The sequence below is a fragment of the Apis cerana genome, linkage group LG1 (assembly GCF_029169275.1).
Source record: "Apis cerana isolate GH-2021 linkage group LG1, AcerK_1.0, whole genome shotgun sequence".
In the NCBI taxonomy this organism is placed as follows: domain Eukaryota; kingdom Metazoa; phylum Arthropoda; class Insecta; order Hymenoptera; family Apidae; genus Apis; species Apis cerana.
Window position 1 is genome coordinate 1,953,728 of NC_083852.1, and position 19,898 is coordinate 1,973,625.

At 21.0% G+C, this 19,898-nt stretch overlaps 6 protein-coding genes across 10 annotated transcripts; 3 read left to right on the forward strand and 3 right to left on the reverse strand.

The window, feature by feature from the left end:
- Nucleotides 1-83: 83 nt before the first annotated feature.
- LOC107992856 (AP-3 complex subunit beta-2) lies at nt 84-6,184 on the forward strand. Its single transcript, XM_028664320.2, has 11 exons — nt 84-601; nt 1,100-1,175; nt 1,439-2,020; nt 2,112-2,408; nt 2,571-2,838; nt 3,262-3,969; nt 4,066-4,359; nt 4,589-4,860; nt 4,944-5,308; nt 5,432-5,531; nt 5,630-6,184. The coding sequence occupies exons 1-11, from the start codon at nt 468-470 to the stop codon at nt 5,744-5,746; spliced, it is 3,213 nt and encodes a 1,070-aa protein (XP_028520121.1). The 5' UTR covers nt 84-467; the 3' UTR covers nt 5,747-6,184.
- Nucleotides 6,185-6,496: 312 nt separating this feature from the next.
- On the forward strand, nt 6,497-8,293 carry LOC107992720 (large ribosomal subunit protein eL6). 2 transcript variants are annotated; one of them, XM_017048762.3, is made up of 4 exons: nt 6,497-6,626; nt 7,227-7,430; nt 7,517-7,790; nt 7,896-8,293. In XM_017048762.3, the coding sequence occupies exons 2-4, from the start codon at nt 7,227-7,229 to the stop codon at nt 8,240-8,242; spliced, it is 825 nt and encodes a 274-aa protein (XP_016904251.2). In that variant the 5' UTR covers nt 6,497-6,626; the 3' UTR covers nt 8,243-8,293. The 2 variants fall into 2 exon arrangements, with proteins under 2 accessions (XP_016904251.2, XP_061940216.1); XM_062084232.1 differs by having other exon boundaries at nt 6,596-6,665.
- Nucleotides 8,294-8,683: 390 nt separating this feature from the next.
- On the forward strand, nt 8,684-14,329 carry LOC107992781 (two pore calcium channel protein 1). 3 transcript variants are annotated; one of them, XM_017048844.3, is made up of 13 exons: nt 8,734-9,033; nt 9,395-9,609; nt 9,775-9,939; nt 10,001-10,126; nt 10,995-11,302; nt 11,398-11,678; nt 11,789-12,007; nt 12,086-12,202; nt 12,286-12,625; nt 12,706-12,803; nt 12,942-13,007; nt 13,209-13,315; nt 13,378-14,329. In XM_017048844.3, exons 1-13 carry the CDS (start codon nt 8,931-8,933, stop codon nt 13,612-13,614), a joined length of 2,382 nt encoding a protein of 793 aa, XP_016904333.1. In that variant the 5' UTR covers nt 8,734-8,930; the 3' UTR covers nt 13,615-14,329. The 3 variants fall into 3 exon arrangements, with proteins under 3 accessions (XP_016904332.1, XP_016904331.1, XP_016904333.1); XM_017048843.3 differs by having other exon boundaries at nt 8,684-9,033; nt 9,494-9,609; nt 12,706-13,007; XM_017048842.3 differs by having other exon boundaries at nt 8,689-9,033; nt 12,706-13,007.
- A 422-nt stretch (nt 14,330-14,751) lies between these two features.
- Nucleotides 14,752-16,226, reverse strand: LOC107992778 (mevalonate kinase). The gene is made up of 2 exons (XM_017048838.3): nt 15,342-16,226; nt 14,752-15,111 (listed from the first exon to the last, which is right to left on the reverse strand). The coding sequence occupies exons 1-2, from the start codon at nt 16,224-16,226 to the stop codon at nt 14,854-14,856; spliced, it is 1,143 nt and encodes a 380-aa protein (XP_016904327.1). The 3' UTR covers nt 14,752-14,853.
- LOC107992780 (uncharacterized) lies at nt 16,223-19,843 on the reverse strand. 2 transcript variants are annotated; one of them, XM_017048841.3, is made up of 3 exons: nt 19,697-19,843; nt 16,512-16,606; nt 16,223-16,422 (listed from the first exon to the last, which is right to left on the reverse strand). In XM_017048841.3, exons 1-3 carry the CDS (start codon nt 19,736-19,738, stop codon nt 16,335-16,337), a joined length of 225 nt encoding a protein of 74 aa, XP_016904330.1. In that variant the 5' UTR covers nt 19,739-19,843; the 3' UTR covers nt 16,223-16,334. The 2 variants fall into 2 exon arrangements, with proteins under 2 accessions (XP_016904330.1, XP_016904329.1); XM_017048840.3 differs by lacking the exon at nt 19,697-19,843 and adding an exon at nt 19,222-19,351.
- Nucleotides 17,375-19,361, reverse strand: LOC107992777 (dolichyl pyrophosphate Man9GlcNAc2 alpha-1,3-glucosyltransferase). Its single transcript, XM_017048837.3, has 2 exons — nt 19,222-19,361; nt 17,375-19,126 (listed from the first exon to the last, which is right to left on the reverse strand). The coding sequence occupies exon 2, from the start codon at nt 19,034-19,036 to the stop codon at nt 17,393-17,395; it is 1,644 nt and encodes a 547-aa protein (XP_016904326.1). The 5' UTR covers nt 19,037-19,126; nt 19,222-19,361; the 3' UTR covers nt 17,375-17,392.
- Nucleotides 19,844-19,898: the final 55 nt, after the last annotated feature.

Sequence of the window (19,898 nt, forward strand, 5' to 3'; positions counted from 1 at the left end):
ATTAACAATAATAATAGTTAAATAATAACGATAATTTTTTTTATTTTAATTTAATATTCCCGCTCTTGAATAAAAGATAAGTACAGTTTCTAGTAACTTATACGTAATGCGTGTAACTTCGTGACAGTTTTATTCTTTCAATCATTATTTTAGAAATGTTACAGTTCTTAATTTCTATAAAATAAAATGAACGAAACCAAACAATTTGCAAACAATTAATAAAAAAAACGATTATATTTTTTGTTTTATTTTTAAATATTTTTATTCGATATATTTCGATATATAAAACAGGAATACGTACTGAGTAGCTCAAATCTAAATAGATCTAAGCAACATGGGTGTCTGTTAATGTTTACTGAAATCATCTTGTAATAAATTTTTAAAGATTTGTTCGTGTTAGAATAAAGTTTGTGTAGTTGGAATAAGAAAAAAGAACTATTATATTTTAAATAAAAAAAAAAAAAAAGATGTTAACTGCTGCTGCGAACTCATTATCAAATAACGGAGGATCTTACAGCAATGATAGACCATCAAATACAGCAGATGCAGAACTCGCAACTGATCCTGCTTCAGGTGGATTTTTTCATTCGGATTATAAAAAGTAAATATTTTAATGATAAACACTGTTTCTAAAAAATATGTTCATATAATAATTTTTTAAAAAATATTTATTACAGAAAAATTTAATATATTTTTGAGTTAACATATTTTTTTTTAAATAATTTATTTTTTGTACATTTTAATTATTTTAATTTAAAATTTATAGTATTTTTAATATTTTTTTTTTACTATGTTCAAATTTATATATTTGAAATATTATGAAATGAAATTTCATGATATATTTATAAAAAAATTTATATATTTTAGCTTTATAATCCTTTCTATATTATATTGTTATTTTCTTGAATTTTATATATTATATATTTGAAATATAAAAAAAAATATATATATATTTTTAATTATATTATGAATTTTTTAAATTTTATTATTAATATAAAATTGATTATTATTAAATATATTATTCATATAAAATATATTATTAAATATATTAATACAGAAATAAATGTAATTGCTTATTTAAAAAAAATATTTTTTTCAGACATGAAGACTTGAAACAAATGTTAGATAGTAATAAAGATGGACTTAAGTTAGAAGCTATGAAACGTATAATTGGGGTAATAAATTTTTTATATCATTAATTTTATTTATATTATTTCATTTTTTGTAATTTTTTAAAGAATTATTTACATAATATACATATAAAATAATATTTTGAAATCCATGAGAAATGAATAATTTATGATTAAAATAATCATGTCATTTTATTGAAAAATAAGAATATAAATATTTTTTATAATTATTATATATCTGATATTTAATTTTTCAATCTAACTTAATTTTATTTTGAAAAAAAAAATAAAAGTAATTATTTTTTCAGATGATAGCAAAGGGAAGAGATGCATCAGAATTATTTCCAGCAGTAGTAAAAAATGTTGTTTCAAAAAATATTGAAGTAAAAAAATTAGTTTATGTTTATTTGGTCCGTTATGCAGAAGATCAACAAGATCTTGCTCTTTTATCTATTTCTACATTTCAACGAGCATTAAAAGATCCTAATCAATTAATAAGAGCCAGTGCTTTAAGAGTACTTTCAAGTATACGAGTTTCTATGATAGTGCCTATAGTGATGCTTGCTATTAAAGATTCAGCAAGTGATATGTCACCATATGTTCGAAAAACTGCAGCACATGCTATTCCTAAACTTTATTCATTAGATTCTGAACAAAAAGAAGAGTTAATAGGCGTTTTAGAAAAGTTATTATCCGACAAAACAACTCTTGTTGTAGGTTCTGCAGTGATGGCATTTGAAGAAGTTTGTCCTGAAAGAATAGATTTGATACACAAAAATTACAGGAAACTCTGTAATTTATTAGTTGATGTTGATGAATGGGGTCAGGTTGTTATAGTCAATATGCTTACAAGATATGCAAGAACACAATTCATTAATCCTAATGTGGATGTACGTATATTTTTCAAAATTATGAATTAATATTTATAATACAATAATAATCATATATTAGATTTATATTTTTTGAAATCAATTGTTATAGAATATAGAAGATGATGAAAATCGTCCATTTTATGATTCTGATTCTGATTCGTCTAATACAAAGAAACCAAAATTAACAATAGATCCAGATCATCGATTATTATTACGAAATACAAAACCTCTTTTGCAAAGTAGAAATGCTTCTGTGGTAATGGCAGTATCTCAATTATATCATCATACAGCACCACGAAGTGAAGTAATGATTGCTGCCAAAGCATTAATCAGATTATTAAGAGGTCACAGAGAAGTTCAAAGCATAGTTCTTCATTGCATTGCTAGCATATCAATTGCCAGAAAGGTAATGTAAGTACTAATATAATTATTGAAAAATAATTTTTCATAAATATATTGTAACATCAATTTATATAAATGTTATTAAATTAAATAACAACCTATCTTTTTTATAATAAAAAAATTGATTTTTTATATAATTTATGATTTTTATTGTTTACATATACAGGGAATGTTTGAACCTTTTCTTAAATCATTTTTTGTGAGAACTTCAGATCCTACTCACATAAAGCTTCTGAAATTAGATATTTTGACTAATTTAGCAACTGAAACTAGTATTGGAGTTATATTAAGAGAATTTCAAACTTATATCTCTAGTAGTGATAAAGAATTTGTTGGAGCAAGTATACAAGCAATTGGAAGATGTGCAAGTAATATAAAGGAAGTGACTGATACATGTTTAAATGGATTAGTTTCATTATTAAGCAATCGAGATGGTAAATATTTATATAAAGTGTTAAGAAAGTTATGTTTATATTTTATATATTTATATATTTACATATATTTATACTACATATCACAATAATAATACTTATTAAAATAAACAACAAATATATAAAATATATATATAATTTTATATATAAAATATATAAAATTTAACTATTTTTTAATTAAAAATAATTTTGTTAATGATTTATATATTATTATTATGTTGAAGTAATATCATATTGATAATAATCAATAAATTTCTATATATGAGGTTGAACAATTATATGATGTCTTTAATTTTATAATTTAAATCTATTAATCTTGAAATTTTTTTTTAATATTTTTATAAAATGTAAAATTATACATTGAAATGTAGTATTTAATATAATCATTTATATAACAACAAAAATTAAAATATATTTTTTTTTCAGAGGCTGTTGTAGCAGAAAGTGTTGTTGTTATAAAAAAATTGTTACAAACTCAATCGAATGAACATAAAAATATAATTGCTCACATGGCAAAATTAATGGATTTCATAACTATACCACAAGCTAGAGCATCGATTTTATGGCTCTTAGGAGAATATTCAGATAGAGTACCTAAGATAGCACCAGATGTGCTTAGAAAAATGGCCAAAAATTTTGTAAATGAACAAGATATTGTAAAATTACAAATATTAAATTTAGCTGTAAAGCTATGTTTAAATAATCCTATTCAAACTAAACCATTTTGTCAATATGTCTTCCAACTTGCAAAATATGATCAAAATTATGATATTAGAGATCGTGCACGTTTCTTAAGACATTTTATTTTTGATGAGGATGGTCATAAAAAAAACCTTCCACAACTTGCAAAAAGAATATTTTTAGCTCCAAAACCTGCACCAACGTTAACATCGAGATTCAAGAATTCTGAATATCAATTAGGTACATTATCTCATTATTTGGATATGCCATGTGCTGGTTATCGTCCTTTACCACCTTTCCCTGATGTAGCTCCTGATCCATCTCTAAGAGATGTTTCAAATAGTACTATGAGAGATACAAGGGATGAATATTATAGAAAAGATAAAAAAGACAAAAAAGGAAAAGAAAAAGAGAAACCTTTTTACAGCGATGAAGAAAGTGTTCAAGCAGATGGTATATTTTCAAATTATTAAAATTATAAAACAATTTATTTAAATAAAAATTATATTAATTTTATATATATTTTTAATATAATATATTTTTTAATAGAATTGAATAATGAAAATGAGTCTTCAGATACTACAACAAGTGATTCTTCAGATGAAGAAAGCGATTCGTCTGAATATATATCGGAATCTGGAAAATCTGAAACTGATAGTGAAAAAAAAAAATCTGTAAAAATATCTGATGAATCAAATAGCGAAACTGAGAGTGAAGAATCAGATTCTGAAGATTCATCTACAAATTCTCAAGAAAGTAAAGAAACAAAATATAAAACTTTAAATGAAGAAGCAAAGGAAAAGCCAAAAAGCAACATTGATCTCCTTTTAGACTTAGATGATGGTAAAATATAATACTATAAAGAAAATAGAAACTCATTTTGACACACAATATCGGTGAATTTACATTTTATTTTTTCGACTGTATTATTCTCGATTATAGATGTTTATTTTGCGAAGGAAAAAATTACATATTATAATAAAAATAATGTAAAAAAGAAAATAAAAGAAATATTTATTATTCATATATTTTATATTATAGATTCATTGAAAATTTTATTTGTTAATTTCAGTGATTCCAATAACACCAATTATGCCGTTAAGCACAGGTGGTCTTCTTACACCTATCAATTTGAATATTACAAATGATATCAGAGAAGTTTCAGCTTCATTTATACCTATAAGGAAATCTGAATTATTAAATAGCATTACAGGTCATGGTTTAAAAATTGAATACAGATTTACTAGATCACAGCATTTAGTAAGTGCTTATTTAGTTACTATTGAATTAACATTTTCAAATGAAGGAAATGAACTTGTTAAAGAAATACAAATGGGGGTAAAGGTAAATTTATATTATATAAGAATGAAATCATTATTTTTTAATTTTTTACAAATATTTTCAATTGTATTTTGCTTCCTTTACAGAATTTACCAAAAGGAATGCTCATACATGATTTTACGAAAATACCACTATTAGAAATAAATTCAAATTTATCTTCTACATTAGGAATTAATTTTAATGATTCTACACAACCAGCTAATTTTAATATTGATTTTATAATTGGAGATGACACAAATTCATGCCCAGTTATTATTAAAGCTCCGATTGGAGAAATAATAAGAGCCGTACTCTTGCCAGAAAATATGTTTTTAGCTGAAAAAACTAAATTAAAGGGTATGAATGAACATGTAGCAAAGGTGCAATATTCAGGGAATAAGAATGCTATTTCTCAAAAAATTTTTGAAACTGCAAATGTTGCAATGGTATCTAGCAATGATGAAGAAATCAGGTAAAATAGAAAATTTTATTACATAAATAAATTAATTTTAAAAAAAGTTATTAAATAACATATTAATACGATGAAATTGAAATTTTATTTACATTTCAATATTATTCCTTTTAATTTTTGTAGATTTGCTGCCTACACTTTAGCATCGAAATCCTTGGTATTAGTGACAATAAAAATTATAAGTAATGAATGTCTCGAAATCTGTGTTAATTGCGAAAAAATGGTAATAGGTTCTATCTTGTTAAATGAATTAAAAAGTAATTTAAAAATTAATTAAATATTTTATATTTATAATCATGAATTAAATATATCTATTTACAGTATTTGTATAAGATAAATGTAAGACTCATAATGATTAAGAACATATATGTATGTTCAACTCTACATGGATATACATTATTTAAATATAAAAAATTAAGTATAATATATTTGTTATGAGATTATTAAATTTTTATAATAAATCGAAATTATTGTTTAGTAAAAAAAATATATATATATAAATTCTGTAAATTATATTGAATAAAATTCATTATATTGTAATTTGTATCTTTTCAAATAAATAAATTATTCAAACAAAATATTTTAAAATTAAATAAAATTAATATTTTAAAATTAAATAAAATTAATTATATTTATGTATTTTATACATACAAAAAGAATTTTTATAATAGATATAAAAATAAAAAATAATTTATAGTAAGAATTTAAAAACAAAAGAAGAATTTAAAAAACTGAAAAACACATTTCTCTAATAAATGGAGATAAAATTACCAGAAAATATAATGAATTTTTATCTTTTTTATTCTAATATGTATCTTTTAATATTTTTTTTTATTTAAATAAAAATAACTAAATAAAATAATTAAATAAACAGTATTTTTTTGTATTTTAATTTATTTTCAATAAAAAATTTGTTATTTATAATAAATTATTTTTATATAAATATACAAATTATTTTTATAATAAATTATTTTATTTTTCAATAAAATTCTTATATATACATAATATTTATGAAAATGTGAGATAAATTTTGAAATCGATTCTAGATATCGAAAATATATAATATGCAAATTATAATTTAATTTATTGAAAGATATTGAAAGATATTAATTATTAAAATATATTAATTATTATAAAAATAAAAAATTATGTAAATAATAACATATTGTTTAATAAATTATGTTTGAAAATAATAATTATCAAATACAATCGATAGATATATCGATATATTTATCGATAGATATATATCGAGTTTAGATACAGCATACAGCCAATAGGTAAAGATAGAACATAGGTTCTTTTAACTGCACGAATTACGGTAAGATGGAATGAGATCAATGGATATAATATTATCAAAGTAATCTTCTATTATGATAAAAGAAAAATTATATATTTTATAAAATTTTCTGTATTTTAAACATTTTCTTTAATAAAATTATTATATTTTTTTTCTTAATCATAATATTTCATGAAATTATTTAAGTTTCAAAAATTTAAGTTTGAGGAGATTAAAATGACACTTTAAAAGAAAAAATAATATATATATTTTTAATTTTAAAATCTTAACAATATTTTGAAAAAATTTTATTCTAATTTTGTATTAATTAATTTTTTATAAATTTTATACTAAAAATATAAAGCTATAAAAACAAGACATAACCTTTATAAAACACGACAAATATGTTTGATAAGAAATTATGTTAATAAAAATACAATTAAAGAAAGTCATATTTACATTTATATATTATATTTATTCATATATCATATTTACATTATAAATATATGATATATTTTATTACAATATTTCTTTATTATTTAAAATAAATATTTAAATAAATTATACATGTTTATCATTTTATTTAAATAATAAGTAATTATGTTATAATTAACTTATAATTAACTTATATTTGTTTTTTAGATGACTGACACAAAGGAAATAAACGAAACAAAATTAAAATCTCCTGAGAAGAAAGATATTTCTTCTGTTAAAAAAGGTGAAAAGAAAGGTCGAATTAGACCAAGAAACTATGACTTAGGAAATGGTGTTTATAGATTTAGTCGTACTCGTATGTTTCATAAAAAAGTCATTTACAAGTTTCTTAGCAAAAAAACTCCAAAAAGTGTATGTTGTTATTATATAATTTTTTATTCATTTTGTATTTTATATACTTTATTGAATATACTAATTAATTATAATATTAATATCAGGTTAAACCTAAGAAGCCAATTACTATTGAAAAAAAAATTAGTGGTGACAAAAATGGAGAAAAACGTATTGTATTATTAAAGAAAAGGCGTGCAAATTATCCTACTGCAGATCCAGTGACTGTACATCATGCCAAAAAATGTTTTCGCGATCATCGTCGTTATTTGAGACCATCTTTGAAACCAGGAACAATTTGTATTTTACTTGCTGGTGCTCATAAAGGAAAACGTGTTGTTTTTTTAAAACAACTTAAGAGTGGTTTGCTATTAATCACAGGTAAATTATTTATATTATATTTTTAGATTTATTATTTTTATATTATAGATAGATATTATATTATATTATAGAATTAAAATTCTAATGAAATATTTTTTAATATAGGTCCTTTCTTGATCAATGCTTGCCCACTTCGTAGAGTTAGTCAAAACTATGTAATTGCTACTTCTACACGTATTAATATTTCTGGTTTGAAAATTCCTTCTCACATTAATGATGATTATTTTAAGAGAAAACGTGAGAAACGTGCGAAAAAAGAAGAAGGCGATATTTTTAGTAAAAAGAAAGATGAATATAAACCAAGTGATCAGAGAAAAGCTGATCAAAAAGTGGTTGACAAATTTGTGATTTCTGCTATCAAAAGAAACAAGGAGAAAAAAATGTTATTTACTTATTTATCGGCGATGTTTGGCTTAAGAAGTAGTCAATATCCACACAGATTAAAATTCTAATTTTTTGTGACTTGAATACACAAATACAAAATAAACAAAAATTAATATAAAGTATTTTCTTATATCCTACTTTAAATATAAAGATTTATAATTATTTCAAAAAAATTTTTTTTTATTTTATTTCAATTTGATTTTATTTACATTTAATTTCATTAATAATTCAAATAATTTTGAAACAAATTTATATTATTTTATTTCATATACACATATGTTAACATAGTATGTGTTGTATATATACAATTAATATATATATATAAATATATTTAATTTAGAAAAAAAAATGATATAAAAATATAATTTTCATTTTATATAAAATAATCAAATTTATATATATTTATTTAATACATATGAAGAATATAAAAATAATACATGAAAAATAAAAAATAAATATATAGTATACACAAGTTTATTTTTTATAAATGCGCATGCGCACTACAAATTAGAACGTCAAATGTAAGATCGAATAATATTGTAATACTGTAATGCGAAATATCTTTCAAACAAAAATATGTATATACTATCATATATTGTCATCGTCAATATTTTTGATCTAATCCAATCAGTGTATAGCTTGTAAATAGTCACATAGCTGAACAAAATTAACCAAAATATACAAATATATACAAATATTTTAATACAATAAATGTATTGTTTTTTTTTATATATGTGACATGTGACATATTCTCAAATGTCTTCTCCTAAAATTACTGAATATTCAGGCAATTATCAGCATTTTAATGATGGTGCAAATATATCACTTGAACAAGATATTTCGCATCGATCATGTCAAAGTAAGTTTTAATTTCTTTCATTTTATCTTTTATATACATATAAAATGAAAGTTTTGTATTTTGACAACTGTATTGCTATGTATTACTATTGTCATTTTTTTATTAGATATCTTTAGCTTATAATATTCATCAAATTATACTCTAACAATTAATATGCATTTTTTAATTTTTGATATAAATTATATAATAATTTGATTAAATATTTGAATTATTGAATTTATATACATGTATAATGTTTAATATTATCATCATAATAAGAGATATTATTTATTTTATATTATTTTTTTTACCATTTAAAATTTACATATGTTTTTTTATATTTTTACATTATATATGTTTATTTTTTGTTTATTTATTATAGAATATGGATCTATGTTATCATGTTCTTCTACAGAAAATCATGTAAATTCTCCTATTGAAAATATAAAGACTGATCACTTTATTCATAAATTTGAAACAGATGATGTGCTCAGAGAAAATATGTCTGAAAATGCTGTACTTCCATCACATGATTCATTAACAGATCATGAGTTACATTGGGAAATGAATTATCATGAAGCTGCAATATTCTTAGAGGTATATATAATATTATCTCCTTCACATTAATAATATTATTTAAAATATATATAATATATAATATATAGTTTAAAATATATATAATAATTTCTGTTACACTATATAATGTATTTATAATGATTATTTTAAATGTAAAATATTATTTACAAGAAATTATTTTGATAGGAAGGCAGAAATAATGAAAAGTTTGATTCTCATCCAAAACATCCAGAAGATTTACCAGCATATCTTTTAGTTCATAATAATTGGTATTATGGATTAGATTTATTAACTTCCCTTATACTTTTGATTTTAGCTCTTGCAGAAGAGCCAGCAGTACCAATGTTTCAAGTAAGTCATTAATAAGAAAATATTTTCTTTCTATTACACTATTTATTTATTTTAATTTTAGATACCAGTATGGGTACATGGATCTATAGAACTTTTTGCTTTAATAATTATAGGCATAGAATTAGCTTTAAAGTTAAGATGGATTGGGTGGTCAACTATGTTAAAACACAAACGAACAATGTTGAAGGTAAAACAATTTAATAATTTATATAAAAATTTTATAGAATTTAATTTAAGACTTATACAATTATATCATATAAACTTTCTCATATATTTTATATTTTGATATAAATTATATTTATATTTAATAATTCTCTTCTAAATTGAATATCACAAGATTGAAATATTTTCTTCCATTACTTTGTAAATATGTCAATATAGCAGTTGCATATATTTCAGAATATTGATACAAAAAATGTGAGGGTATTAATGAGAAGATAAGTAACATAGCAACTACAGACTATTTTAGATTACATTTTTAATGAAATGAGATAATGATAATTGTGTTAATTATTCATTTATAATATAATAATATCTTTATTGGGGGATCTTATAGAAGTAATATATATATATTAATTTTAAAATATATAATTTTAATATTATATATGAATATTATAATGTTATACATTACTATATTTTAATGAAAAACAAGAATATTAATGTTTTCTTAATATTTTTATTTAATATAAAAATTATATTTTTATTATATAAATTATATGGATTTTATAAAAATTATCATATAATTTTTCTCAACTGAATATTTGAATATTTCAAAGATATGTGCATTTAAATATTTACAAATGTTTGATTTTTTATCAATAATAGTTTTTTTTTCTAAATTAAAAATTGCATTAATATTAAATAAAGAAAGACATATGAGAAAATATATAAAAATAAATTACTTTTTTAATTAAAATGATATTATTTCTTATAATTATATATTTTTGTATATTTCTATTTCACTTTTAAATAAAATGAAAAATTTATGTAATGAAAGTTTTTTGTATGCTACAATATATAAGCATGAAAACTATATATTTACATCATTTTTACAGTGTATCACATTGGTCATCATGTTTTTAGAAGCGATGACAGTATTAGTACGACAGTCATCACACTTTCGTGTAACACGCGCTCTAAGGCCTATCTTTTTAGTAGATACTAAATGTTTTGGAGGTGTTAGAAGATTTATTAGACAAATACTTTTAACATTACCTCCAATTCTAGATATGTTAGGCTTGCTTTTATTTTTCATAACACTTTATACAGTATTGGGATATTATATGTTTTCCGAAATGAATAGAAATTTTTCTACATTACAAGATAGTTTTGTGAGTTTATTTGTTCTTCTTACTACTGCTAAGTAAGTATTCTTTTATAATTAAATTTCTAACAATATTTTTAATTTATTATGCTTTTAATTATAGATTAGATTTTAATAATAATTTCGGTATTTAGTTTTCCAGATGTAATGATGCCTTCATATTCAAAAAATAAATGGTATGCTATATATTTTGTATCTTATTTATCTACAATGTTGTACGTAATGATGAATTTGATGTTAGCAGTAGTTAATGAAACATTTACGGCAGCTGAACGTGATAAATTTAAAAAATTGTTTTTACATAAAAGAAAAGCATGTCAACATGCCTTTAAATTATTAGTTTCTAAACAAAGTCCGGATAAAATGCGATTTCGTCAATTTGAAGGATTAATGCGATACTATGCTCCAAATAAAAGTATGTAATATATCTACAGAAATTTGTTAATAAAATAATATAAGTTAAATATAAATTATATATAATATAAATTAAATTTAGTACTGTATAATTATATAAATTTTTCATAGATGTAAGAGATATTGTTTTAATGTATCAACATTTAAATGCTTCTGGAAGTGGAGTTCTAAGTATTGAAGAATTTTTAAATATTTATGACACTATTATACTTCAATGGGAGCCACAATATTCTACTGTGCCTTGGTATCACAGTACATCACAACCTTTGCAGATACTTTGCACAGGAGCACATGCTGCTATTAGATGGTCTTATTTTGAAACTTTGATGTGTAAGTTTAAAAAAGAATTATATTATATTAATTTATAACTTATTTTTATATTTTTTAAAAATTATAAAAAACATTTAGATATAATGATCATTGCAAATGGTATTGCTATGATAATAAGGATACTAGAGCCAGCTAATAATGTTCATAGTACACTTTTGTTTGCTGCATCTTGGGATACTTTTCTTTTTGGAGGAAGTGAGTAAAAGTATATATTATTAAATAATATATGAATATATAAATATGTAATATTATTTTTGAAAACTAATCATTTTTTATAGTATTTGTTGCTGAAGCATTGATAAAAGTACTAGGACTTGGTACAAGACGATATCTTAGTTCTGGATGGAATCTTTTTGATTTGGGCACATCTATAATGACTCTTGTTGCTGCTTGTATTTTATGTCTTTTTCCTACAGCAAAATTTTTTGTTTTATTCAGACCACTTCGATTATTGAGATTGTTTAAAATGAAAAAGAGATATCGAGATGTATTTGGCACACTTGTAATTTTAACTCCATTAATGTCTTCTACTGCAGTAGTCATGCTTGTTTTATATTATTTCTTTGCGATTATTGGAATGGAATTATTTGCAGGATATAATATGCGAAATTGTTGCAAGTAAGTGTACACATGGATAGTATTTTTTTATAAATTATATTTTTGAATTAAATATTACATTATAATATCTTTGAATACAGAAACACGACAGTTGAAGATTTTTATAAATATTCGGCTAATGAAAGTACTGCATTAGGATATTATTATCTTAACACTTTTGACAATCTTATAGCTAGTGGTATGACTCTTTTTGAATTAACGGTTGTTAATAACTGGTTTATCTTAATGAATGCATATGCATTTACTGTTGGAATGTATACACGAATATATTTTATGATATTTTATTTAGTGACTATGATTGTTCTAACTATTGTAGTATCTAGTTTCTTGGAAGCATTTCGATTTAGGATACATTATAAAAAATCAACGTCTAAACGTGATGGTAATTATATTATTATATTCTTAATTATAATCTCTTATAATATAAATAATTATAGTATAATATAAAAATACTTATATATAATAAATAATATAAAAAATTAATTTTTTTGAAATTGAATTGAAATTAATTTTTTTTTGCAATTATTATTATAGTTTAATATTTTTTATTGAATTTTTTATTAATTTTCTATAAACATTACAGAAGAAAAAATGCTTCATGAAGAAGTAGAATTAAAATGGGATGAGTTGCAATATATAATAGAAGATTTCCAACTTTTAGAAAAATTACGGCCTTCACTAATAGTTGGGGTAAATTTTTTTAAGTAGAATATATTTTTTTAAATTACTATAATCATATAAAAATATTTCAGGGTACTACTGTTTTTATTGGATCACGTCCTCGAACTAGAGAAGTTTTACAAAGAAAAATGTATACTAATGAAATTACTGAGTGGATTGCAGAAGCAAAACAAGTAGAAAGACAATTTTTATCAAATACTACTCATAATGTAGACGAAAATCATAGAGAAGATGCAATTTCTGAATCAGATTATATAGGATTAACAGATTCTCGACAAATACATCGTAATACATCAAATATTGTATAGTTAATAAATTAAATTTGCATTTATTGTCATATTGCATTCGTTCATAATATATTAAAACAAGTATCAAAAACTTACAATATAAAAGTTTATATATAATAATAATGAAAGTTCTGACCAAAAGCATAAAGTAAAAAGAAATCGATAATATATTTAATTATGATATAAGAATAAAACTCTTTTATTTCGAATTATGTTTTGATATAATAGAGACAAATAATTTTATTAAAATTATTTATTTATTAAAAATATTATAATAATATGATGTTACAATAAATTTTTTTCATAAATACAGTTTCATAAAATTTGTCAATAACAAAATTAATTTTCTTCAAAATAATTATATTTATATTTAAATAATTATATATATATTATATATTATAGTTTAGTAAATTATAATTTTTATATAATACATATCATAACATATATTTAAATATAAGTAATATATTTTATCTAAGAAAATTATTTTTAAATTTCTTAAATGCTTGAATAATTTATTAAACTATTTAAATTAATTTATTTCTTTCTTAATGATTTTTGATACATAATTTAATATATTCTTTTTAATTTAGAAAATGTGTTTAAAATAATTTTATTATTTACATTGTAAACTATTAAAATAAATAATTCAAATATTGTTTTATATTATAAATAATATCAAAATTATATTGTAAGCAATTGACCAATTATATTTAATAAAAAACATTAATGATGATAATTAATATGACAATTAATTCATATTAATATTAAAATTGCAATTTACACTTGTATAAAAATTATTTATGTACCTAAAAATTATATACTCTATTATTGTTAGTAATTATAAATTTAAATGTGCACAAAGGACATAACTAGGAAAGCTATTTAGAGAGATTACAAAAATTTTAGATTAAATAGTAGATTAAGTAATCATGGATCTTCAAATAGTCTTCAATCAATTTTTTTTCAAAATAACTATTTTAAATTTATATTTGTTTTTTTATATTTAATTTTTTATATTTGTTAAGTAGTTTTATAAAAACTTTTTAATTTGATTTCATTATAAATATATAAATCTGTTATTATTAAAATTGTCAAATAGAAAAAAACAAGAAATCAAATAATTTAGGAGAGGAAAAGGAAAGCAATGACGGCAATAAATTGCATTTTGAAATATTGAATAAATTTCATCCTAGTTACGATTATATACATAAATATCAATATTTCTAATATTCAATGTATATAATATTTATAATAATGTCATTAATTAATTTGTACACCAGAGCACCCCAAAGTTGTTAATTTAACAGTAAATCCGTCTGCAATTAATTTTCGCGAAATACTTGAAATAGTTTCTGGTTGTGTATCTGGTAATAAGAGAATATATGCATGTCCGCCACCACCGGCACCTGTAAGTTTTGCTGCTAAACCATAATTTTGTGCTTCTGCACAAATTCTATCCAAAGATGGATGAGAAATTTGACATGTGGCTAACAATCCTTGATTCATGTTAATAAGTATCTATAATAATAATATCTATAATAATATCTATATAGTAAAGTATCTATAATAAGTAAATCTTTAATAAAAAAATTTTAATGTATATCAAAATATCAAATTTTTTTATCAATCAATAATATTTTAATATATTTCTAAATTTTAATTCATATAAATGTTATTTCTTTAAATAATGAATTAATTTTTCTATTTTAATTTATCAACAATATATTAAAATTTAATAAAATACTAACCATTAATTGTTTGTATCCTTCCAAAAAGAACTCATTGGTATTTGAGAAAGTTTTTAATTTTTGAATAATTTTAACTGCTTCTTTTGATATATTATCTATTGAATCCATAATCAGATCAATAATAACTGGATATGTATGTTTTAATTCTAATACTTTTTCAAGTAAAGCTTTAGTACTTCTATTTACTCTTGTATCTACTAATAAAATTTTCATTGCCTGTATATTATTTATTGGTTGTATATAATTACCCTTTTTAAATTCTATTATTGATCCATATGTACAGATACAATTATCTATTCCAGATGGATTACCATGCATAATTCTTTCACAATTTAAAGCATATTTTGAAATAACATCTAAAGTAGAAAAATCAAATACTTTGTAAATATTTTTTTGTAAATGTGACCAATGTACAAAACATGCAGCAAGACTAACTGCAAAAGAAGCAGAACTACCAAGTCCAGAATTAATTGCTAATTCTGTATTTAATTGAATTTGAAATGGTTTTATTTCCATTTCTTCTTTTTGTGCAATATAAATAAGAGTATAAAAGAATGCTTCTAAACTTAATTTTTGTTGAACATTTGCATAACTAACAATACAGACAAATTCTTTTATTTTATTATAAAATATTTCATAATTTTCTATAAATTCCACGTTTTTATTAATAAAAAAGAAATTTTGTATTTGTTGCAGAGGTATGGTAATAAATAAATTTACTTTAGAGAAACATATTTTAACAACTTGTTCTGCTTCAGGTAATTCTGTAAAATTTAGAACTGTACGTAAATCTATGCTAGCTGCAACAGCTGTTTTTCCATATACTACAGCATGTTCTCCAAAAAGAATAACTTTTCCTGGTGCAGATACTTTAAATTGAATCATTTTAAATCTTTTGTATTTTATTTATAAAACTTAGAAATAAAACAATTTCTTTTATGAATAAATTATAAATAAATTGATTATTAGCGAAAGATATTTTTTTATCATTTCCTATTTTTTCCACTCTGCTGGTGTTAATGTTTTTTGTGAAAATGCATGAATTGTTTTAAGTTCTTTTTCTAATATTGAATTTACCAATCTGAAAAATTAATATAATAAATATATAAATATATTTGATGTTAGAAGAGTAATATTAATAAATTTTTTACAACTTTAAAAAGATAATACCTATGTCGTTGAAGTAAAGATTTGCCTTCAAAAATAGGAGAAACAATTGTTACAGAAAACTTAGCACCACAACCATCAGATTCATCTATAACTTCCTGTAACATTTAAAGATAATATAAAAATTAATTAATAAGATAGAATAAAGTATTAAAATAAAACAATTTTTATTTTTCTAATATTATTGAAATCCTTATCTTCTATGAAATTTATATTAAATGATATAAACATTATTTTGTTTATAATAATAAAGTATAAAAATATAAAATATAAAAATCACATTTTATAAAAATATTAATAATTCATATAAATGCATATATTATATAAATTTTTTTAAAAAATTAGCTTTTAATTGAACGAAAATATTCTAAACTAAACCGATTCTCCACAACAATTTTACATAATACAAGCAATAATATTTTAAATGTGCTAATCACAAAAGCTTAAATTTGTATGCCCAATATTATTATATTAATTTAGTAAATTATTTTACTAATTTAATTTAATTTAGTAAATTATTATTTAATAATAGGGAAAAGTTCAAATTCTTATAAAATATTATATAATTTATTTAAAAAATGCATTTATCTATGTATTTATTAATAAAGATAATTCATAAAAAATGTAATTATCTAATGTTTTATTCTAACGAACATAATGAAGAATTATATAAATAATATTATATATTTATAATTATATATAAATATTAAATATTTATGTACAATTTATATTTATAACATGTTCCTTATTTGTAATATATTGTAATTTTTTTAATATCATTTTTTTAATTATATTTGGAGATAAGATAAATTTTAATAATTTATTAAAATTTTCGATATTAAGGAAAATAGTAATAATATAACAAATTATATTGTCTTTTTGGTTTATTTTAAATTTATATTTGTTTTATATACAAATTGTTTATAATTAAAATACAAGTAAAAAATAATAAAATGTCCACAAGAATACATAGATATTAATAATGCAAAGAGATCTGGATATTTATTAGGAGGTTTTAAAAAAGCACTAATAAGAGAAAGTATTATTATTCCTAGAATTGAGCAATAAAATAAAATTGTTTTTGAGAAAAACGAATAACCTAATAAAATAAAATTATTTTTATAATTTACAATATCTTTTTTTAGTTTTATAAAAATTGATTTATTTTTAATATTTTTTAAGTTTGCTTTAATTCGTTTTTGATTGGTTAAAATACATACATTTTTTTTCGAATTAGCATTATTTAGTAATTCATTATTATCAAATAAATTAGGATGCGTCCAAAAAACAATAAAGAAATAAAAAATTAATGTAACACAATATGCCATATATAAACCATCTTTTATAAACAAAGGTAGCATGCTAAAATGTGAAATTATTAAGAACCAGAAACAAGGAAATGGATTGCTTTCAAAATATAATAAAACTGGAATTGCAACAAGCAAAATTGATTTTTCATGAACTTGAAATGAAAATAGAAAAAATGCTAATGCGCAATTAATAAGAGAAATAATAAATCTTTCCTTTTGTGGATTTAAGTATAAATTTATACAACTTGGTAAAACTGAAAATGTAGTTAGTATTAAACAAATTTTAGCTAATTCTTTATTTGTAAAAGTATTACGTAATTTATAAATCACATTGATTGTACACCAAATATTTGCAACTTTATCTTCAAATATGCCTCTAGAAACTGGAAATAATCGAAAAACAACATTTATAAATGTTTCCCAATCTTTAATAAAAGGTAACCATATGATAAAAAATGTAGAAACTACTGTAATAGCTATACATAATAACATTATTAAGTTAAACAACCAAAATTGTTTTTTTATAGGTGAATATTTTCCAAGTATATAACAAAAAATTGATAATGCATGATAAAGTTCCATTTGTTTATAATTTAATGCTGTAACAAATAGAAATGATCCAATAATAAAAGAATTTTGTAACATAGCTGTAATAGCACTAATAAATAATCCTAATGATAAAGAATTATATTGAAAATGTCCATGATCTATTAATATTAAACCTGGATAAATCAATATTATCAAAAGATTAATATGTTTTCTTTTTAAATTAAATATAGACAGTTTTTCTTCTTCAAAATTTTTTGGTACTTCTTTAGTTAATATAAAATATATCACTGATGGTATATATATCAAAATATCTATACAAAGAACACTGAGCCTCATAAAATATTTATGATCTTCAGATGAAAAACCTCTAGATTCATGTAATTTTACATAAGAAGAATTAAGTTTATTAGCAACATAGCCCATTGCAAAACTATGATAGGCAGTTAATGGTGGATAATCTAATCCCCAATATTGTAAATCATTGTCTGTTGTATTTATGTACCATTTTTCAATTGGAATATTTAAAGTTATTTCTTGCCAATGTCGTTGAGCTTCATAATCTCCAAACATCGGAGGTTTTCCTTGACCACTATAGGAATGATATGTAATACACCATCTCAAAAGAAGGGCAAACAATGAAATTAACAGAATTGGCACATTTTCTTGCATTTTTAATTATATATGTTGATAGACTTCAATAATTTATATATCAAATATATTCTTGATTAGGAAATATTTTCAGAAATAACATCTAGTTACCTGGGTTTATTGTGGAAAAGTCAAGGTTAGAATGAATGCAATCGAAAGAAATAAGGAACATGTATTTGATATAATAAAACTTATAAAATACATACCACATGTGAAGCGTTTAATCCTTCAATTAGCTTAGTTTGTATGTAATTCTCAGTATATGACATATTTAATAATTAAATTTTTAATTTGAGTCTTGTTTCGCTGCTTCTTTGAATACGTGGAGAAATGTTACTATATAATTAATTATTTTTATTTATTAATCATAAAATCAGTAATTATTTTTATAAGTTTAGAATTTATAAATAATAAATGTATAATAAGATTCACTATTTTATTTATTTTTTGTAATATAATTTTTTTAATTCAAGTAAATCGTTGAATTTGACTTTACATTAGAATATATATACTTACGTGTACTTATTTTTTAAACTCGTTAATATTTGATTATGACGACTATTGTTATTGATGATTTTTAAAAATTCGATTAATTAAACAATTTTAATATTTTTATATGTTTTTTCACTATTTTTACTAGTATTTTGATATATTTAATAATTAAAAATTAATGCTTATTACCTTGAAAATGCTGATATTAACGGAAGTTCTTTCTAAAACCATTTGCTGATACTGATATAAAAACGAGATTAAAGTCTATAGAATTAACATACTTTTTGAATTGTAGATATTGAACTTCATTTGCAAATAAATTCTATAATAAATTTATTTTTAGAAATACTTTAATATTGTTTAACATAAAATAGATACGTATTATAAAATT

What these genes read in the sequence shown, in the direction of transcription:
- LOC107992856 (XM_028664320.2), top strand. Translation starts at nt 468, where the DNA reads ATGTTAACTGCTGCTGCGAACTCATTATCAAATAACGGAGGATCTTAC. An exon ending in AGAAAGTGTTCAAGCAGATG is followed by an intron (nt 3,970 to 4,065) that starts GTATATTTTCAA and finishes ATTTTTTAATAG; the next exon opens with AATTGAATAATGAAAATGAG. An exon ending in AAATACAAATGGGGGTAAAG is followed by an intron (nt 4,861 to 4,943) that starts GTAAATTTATAT and finishes CTTCCTTTACAG; the next exon opens with AATTTACCAAAAGGAATGCT.
- LOC107992720 (XM_017048762.3), top strand. Translation starts at nt 7,227, where the DNA reads ATGACTGACACAAAGGAAATAAACGAAACAAAATTAAAATCTCCTGAG. An exon ending in GCAAAAAAACTCCAAAAAGT is followed by an intron (nt 7,431 to 7,516) that starts GTATGTTGTTAT and finishes TATTAATATCAG; the next exon opens with GTTAAACCTAAGAAGCCAAT. An exon ending in TGGTTTGCTATTAATCACAG is followed by an intron (nt 7,791 to 7,895) that starts GTAAATTATTTA and finishes TTTTTAATATAG; the next exon opens with GTCCTTTCTTGATCAATGCT.
- LOC107992781 (XM_017048842.3), top strand. Translation starts at nt 8,931, where the DNA reads ATGTCTTCTCCTAAAATTACTGAATATTCAGGCAATTATCAGCATTTT. An exon ending in AAGCTGCAATATTCTTAGAG is followed by an intron (nt 9,610 to 9,774) that starts GTATATATAATA and finishes TTATTTTGATAG; the next exon opens with GAAGGCAGAAATAATGAAAA. An exon ending in ACAAACGAACAATGTTGAAG is followed by an intron (nt 10,127 to 10,994) that starts GTAAAACAATTT and finishes TCATTTTTACAG; the next exon opens with TGTATCACATTGGTCATCAT.
- LOC107992778 (XM_017048838.3), bottom strand. Translation starts at nt 16,226, where the DNA reads ATGATTCAATTTAAAGTATCTGCACCAGGAAAAGTTATTCTTTTTGGA. An exon ending in AAGGATACAAACAATTAATG is followed by an intron (nt 15,112 to 15,341) that starts GTTAGTATTTTA and finishes TTATTATTATAG; the next exon opens with ATACTTATTAACATGAATCA.
- LOC107992777 (XM_017048837.3), bottom strand. Translation starts at nt 19,036, where the DNA reads ATGCAAGAAAATGTGCCAATTCTGTTAATTTCATTGTTTGCCCTTCTT.
- LOC107992780 (XM_017048840.3), bottom strand. Translation starts at nt 19,284, where the DNA reads ATGTCATATACTGAGAATTACATACAAACTAAGCTAATTGAAGGATTA. An exon ending in GATTAAACGCTTCACATGTG is followed by an intron (nt 16,607 to 19,221) that starts GTATGTATTTTA and finishes TAAATGTTACAG; the next exon opens with GAAGTTATAGATGAATCTGA. An exon ending in TCTTTACTTCAACGACATAG is followed by an intron (nt 16,423 to 16,511) that starts GTATTATCTTTT and finishes TTAATTTTTCAG; the next exon opens with ATTGGTAAATTCAATATTAG.